Consider the following 4,041-nt stretch of genomic DNA (forward strand, 5'->3'; position numbering starts at 1 on the left):
AATTTGAATAAAGAAGCCGTGGTATGTTTGTTCTTTAACTGCATAGTGTTTTCTTAATGATAAGTCTTACTTTTTCAGAACAGTTATTAGTAATACTTTTGAGTTGTTTATTTCTTTTTGTATTGGATCTAGTTTCAGTTCAGTGAAAAAGATACAGCAGATGAATATGATTATGAGAAGTTTGATAAATTGTCCAAAGGAAGTTTGATAAACAAGATAAAAAGTTTGGAAGAAGAAATAAACCGGTTGAAAAAAGACAATGCNCGGTTGAGAACACTTCGGTGTATAAATGAAGGTGAGTCGTTGTGTACCTGTCAATTGATTGGGATATATTATATAACATCAGATGAAAATTTTGTTTGTGGTCGTTGTCTGCTTTCTGCATATAGCGTTGCCATCTCTTGTTTTTTTTTTTTTTTTTTAAAGTAACAGTGTTTTCTTTGTTAACTTGTAAGTGCTCAAGACATTCTTCTGATCACCATGTATTATTATTGCAGATTTAGAAAAGCTGAAAGTGTTGTCCAACTGCATTCTCAATGATTTCAAAAACTTGCAGAAAGACATTTCCAGTTCTTCTAGCCGTCACCGTGTACACAATGATAAAAGCTTCAGTAAAATCCAAAAACACAGCGTAATGATTTATTCCAATGAATCAGATAAAATCTCTGACAGAGACAAAGACAAGATATTGTCATAGCTTTACTTTTTTTTCATTTTTATATAATGATTAATTTCCTAAAAATTTTAATTTTAAATGCATAACCATTTATTTTTATTCTTCCTATTTCATAAAAAAACAAGACATATTTTATGTTTTTACTCTGANTATATATTAATGTGTATCTTATTTACAATTTTAGATTTCATCTGATGTTCAACAAGAAGATAACAGTACCGAAAGCAGAAACTGAAAATGACACAGTGATCACTACCTCAATAGTAAAAACAGCATTTAAGACGGAGAAGCAGATAGACAAAGTAAAAAAACCAGAAGCAGCGAAAAAAAGCTTACAAGAAGTGAGTGGTTACACCGCAAAAAGTAAAAAAAAATGCTAAAGTATGATATCATATTATGACCACTTACTAAAGTACTTGAAAAATAGAATATTATAGCTACTGTTTTATATTTAAGTCTAATGTTTTTTTAAGTTTAAGTTTACTGTAATATTGGAAGCTAGAAAGAATGCACACTACCCACAAGCTACCAAACACGAGGGGCAGGGGAATCGTTCGTTCGCTCCAACTAATCCCCTCCACTAGGTAGGTTCTATCGAGACAGTGAGGATATGCACACAAGCGAAAACCGTGTGAGCCCACGAACAGTCCGTGGGCTCACTTCTTTCCAGCTCCCAATAGTACTTCTTAGAGTCGACAGATGCCTACAGACTCTCTAAGTGGAAAAAGAAGGGATGAAAATTCAGCCAGAACACATGACAGGCCACTCATCGCGCATGGTGTAGCGGGGAAAATCTCCCTTTCACTTCTCTTGCCCGCCAATGTTGCTTATCTCTTAGGCGTTCTGGTTGAATTGTTATTTTCCGTTATAAGGGTTTGTGGGTGTAATCATTGATTAACAAAATTATCTGCATCTCAAGTTACTTGTTTCAGCTTAAGAACAATTTTCAACACACTTTATCTACCGTAAAGTGCGTTGAAAAATTTTGGCTAAGACACTATTGTTGCCACATGGTGACATTATTTTAATATTTTTTCTTTTTCTAATATTTTTTCTGTTTTCAATATTTTTTCGTTTTTTAGAATATGATTGATTTCGGAGGGCGGCTCATTGAAAAAGAAAAGATTAATCGCATTGATAAGAACAAAGGGCTAATGACTTACGCAAGCTCTTTGATGGGAATTGTTTTCAATTCGGAAGAAATGGCGACATCGACAATGACAGGCACTGTCAGCAACTTCCAGAAAGGTGTTGGCAGCAGCAAAAAGGAATTAAATTCTTCTGTGAGAGATGCTGTTATTGGTATGTATGATTTTTGTGTGATTAAGTTTAAGGCCACGATCTCAAGGTGTATGCACATTAGTTCAGCAGTATATTTGGAAGATTGATTTATTAATGGATTCATTTTTTTTATTATAATTGTTATGATTTTATTCTGTTTCTTTTTTGTGAAGAAATTTTTTTGTAAATTGAAAGATTTTGAAATTACATATATAGTAGATTTTATTGATTTTTTAAATAATTATACTGTATTATACTTTTGATTTAAAATAGTTTATACTCTGTGTCCTTGATTTTTTTTTAAATGTCTACTTGTTTTGCTATGCGCTGTTATTTCTTGCAACGCATCAAAGTTAAAGAACGTTTTGTTTCTTATCAATTTCCAGATTTTGTGATGAAAACATTTCCTGTCTCCAATGATATTGGAGGTGTTTTTAACAAGTCCATCAAAATCGCCATGAAAGTGAAACTAAATAACGAGGCTTTAAATCTAAAAAAAAAAAAGAAGTTGCTGCAGAGTGCCATGACCAATCAACTAACAACATCTTCTGTACTTTCAACAGCGCAAGAAGAGCCTTAAGATTAACAATCAACAGTAACTCTGCTGTTGTTGTTACTTTTATATATGCAGTTATTATAAAATAAATATCTCAACTACTAAACCAAAATGTTTCTATTGTAGCGATCCTAATATAACTTTATAATACATTTTTTTCATTAAGTGAAAATCTCAGTACGTTTGAGTATACATGTATACTTTTGAAAGATATTTTTTATTGCCAGAAATTAATCACTAATGATGCTGGAAAAAAGTTTATTTAGTAATTTAACTCTATTCAAAATAATATAATTACTTCTAAGTAATTTAACAATTACTATCAGTAATTAAATTATTCAGTAACAATCTATCATAGATAATCACTGAGGCTAACTTAATCACTACCAGTAATTCACTCAATAATTCACTATCAGTAATGAATCCTCAGTAATTATCATTGTATTACTGACCAGTAATCTAGTGATAATTTGCCAAATTATCACTGGTCAGTAATTCATTACTCAATTTTTTATAGTAATTATAAGTAATACATTTCTGTAAGGGATTGTCGTTGTTACTTGATAACAACATATATATTTATGTTTATGAGAAAATTGAGAAATTAAAAACTGTGCGCGTATGATGTAATAAAAAAAGTAAATATAGAAACTTTATTAATTTTATTATTATTATTTTTGTATGGTTATATACATATAAAAGCCATTGCACGTGACAAAAGTTAGTCGTAATTGTAAGGTCGGAAGCAAATAACTAACTATAATCACAGGCCAACAATCTAGCCTATACATGGTCTGTAAGTGGTTGAATTGCTTACGACTTTACAATTAAAACTTTTTCACGTGCAATGGTTTTAATCAAGGTTGAGAAGTAACGCCTTACTTGTAACGTCGTTACCGTTACAGTTACTTTTTTTGGTAACTGTAACGGTAACGGCGTTACAAATTTTTTTTGTAACAAAAAAAGTAACTTAGTTACATTTTTTTGTAACGAGTAACGAATTTAACAATTACTTTTATCGTTTGTTGTAAGTTGAATGTGTGTAATTATGTTTTGTATTATCATTTTATTTACGTAGTCACAAAATATTGTTTAAGTTGGGATCTAGTTACTAAGTGTAGTTTTACGTTCGGAGGGAACTGGAATTCGGCTCAGATGTCCAGTCAGCACTCGCGAGGAGATGTACGACCGCGCGCGCAAGAACGCACCGGTCAAGAGTCAAGAGTCGCGCGTACGGCCGAAAAGGCCGCAATGGTTTGCATTGCACTTTTCAAAGGCTGAGTATTTCCTGAGGTTTTTGACCAATCACAGAGTGATTAGTTTGGAGATAAAAGCCGGTGTCCGGGTGGAAGCGAGCAGAATCGTCTAGAATAGTGTCGCGTCTGGAGGCTCTGCCCGTCAGAGCATCGCTCGTAAAACTTAGAATATCGCGAGTGAGTGAAAGTGTAAAAAAAACCAGAGTAAAGAATAAAAAGGTTTATTTGTATTATTAACGAAAACTACAACATAATATTTTTTATCCTCGGCG

At 32.4% G+C, this 4,041-nt stretch overlaps 1 protein-coding gene across 5 annotated transcripts; it reads left to right on the plus strand.

Annotated features, from left to right (window-relative positions):
• The first annotated feature begins 22 nt into the window (after window positions 1-22).
• LOC109862644 lies at window positions 23-2,594 on the plus strand. Of its 5 annotated transcripts, none has more exons than XM_020442742.1 (6): window positions 23-295; window positions 498-631; window positions 861-1,057; window positions 1,150-1,549; window positions 1,759-1,978; window positions 2,344-2,594. In XM_020442742.1, exons 4-6 carry the CDS (start codon window positions 1,376-1,378, stop codon window positions 2,535-2,537), a joined length of 588 nt encoding a protein of 195 aa, XP_020298331.1. In that variant the 5' UTR covers window positions 23-295; window positions 498-631; window positions 861-1,057; window positions 1,150-1,375; the 3' UTR covers window positions 2,538-2,594. The 5 variants fall into 5 exon arrangements, 4 of the variants coding, with proteins under 4 accessions (XP_020298331.1, XP_020298332.1, XP_020298330.1 ...); XM_020442743.1 differs by having other exon boundaries at window positions 861-1,017; XR_002251188.1 differs by having other exon boundaries at window positions 861-1,260.
• The last annotated feature ends 1,447 nt before the right edge of the window (window positions 2,595-4,041 follow it).

This window comes from Pseudomyrmex gracilis, unplaced genomic scaffold (genome assembly GCF_002006095.1).
Source record: "Pseudomyrmex gracilis isolate BER0280 unplaced genomic scaffold, ASM200609v1 scaffold_2129, whole genome shotgun sequence".
In the NCBI taxonomy this organism is placed as follows: Eukaryota; Metazoa; Arthropoda; class Insecta; order Hymenoptera; family Formicidae; genus Pseudomyrmex; species Pseudomyrmex gracilis.

Excerpts from the sequence above, each read along its gene's own strand:
- LOC109862644 (XM_020442741.1), top strand. The coding sequence starts at position 1,376 with ATGCCTACAGACTCTCTAAGTGGAAAAAGAAGGGATGAAAATTCAGCC. Across the intron at positions 1,550-1,758 it reads TGTTATTTTCCGTTATAAGG|AATATGATTGATTTCGGAGG; the intron begins GTTTGTGGGTGT and ends TTCGTTTTTTAG. Across the intron at positions 1,979-2,343 it reads TGTGAGAGATGCTGTTATTG|ATTTTGTGATGAAAACATTT; the intron begins GTATGTATGATT and ends ATCAATTTCCAG.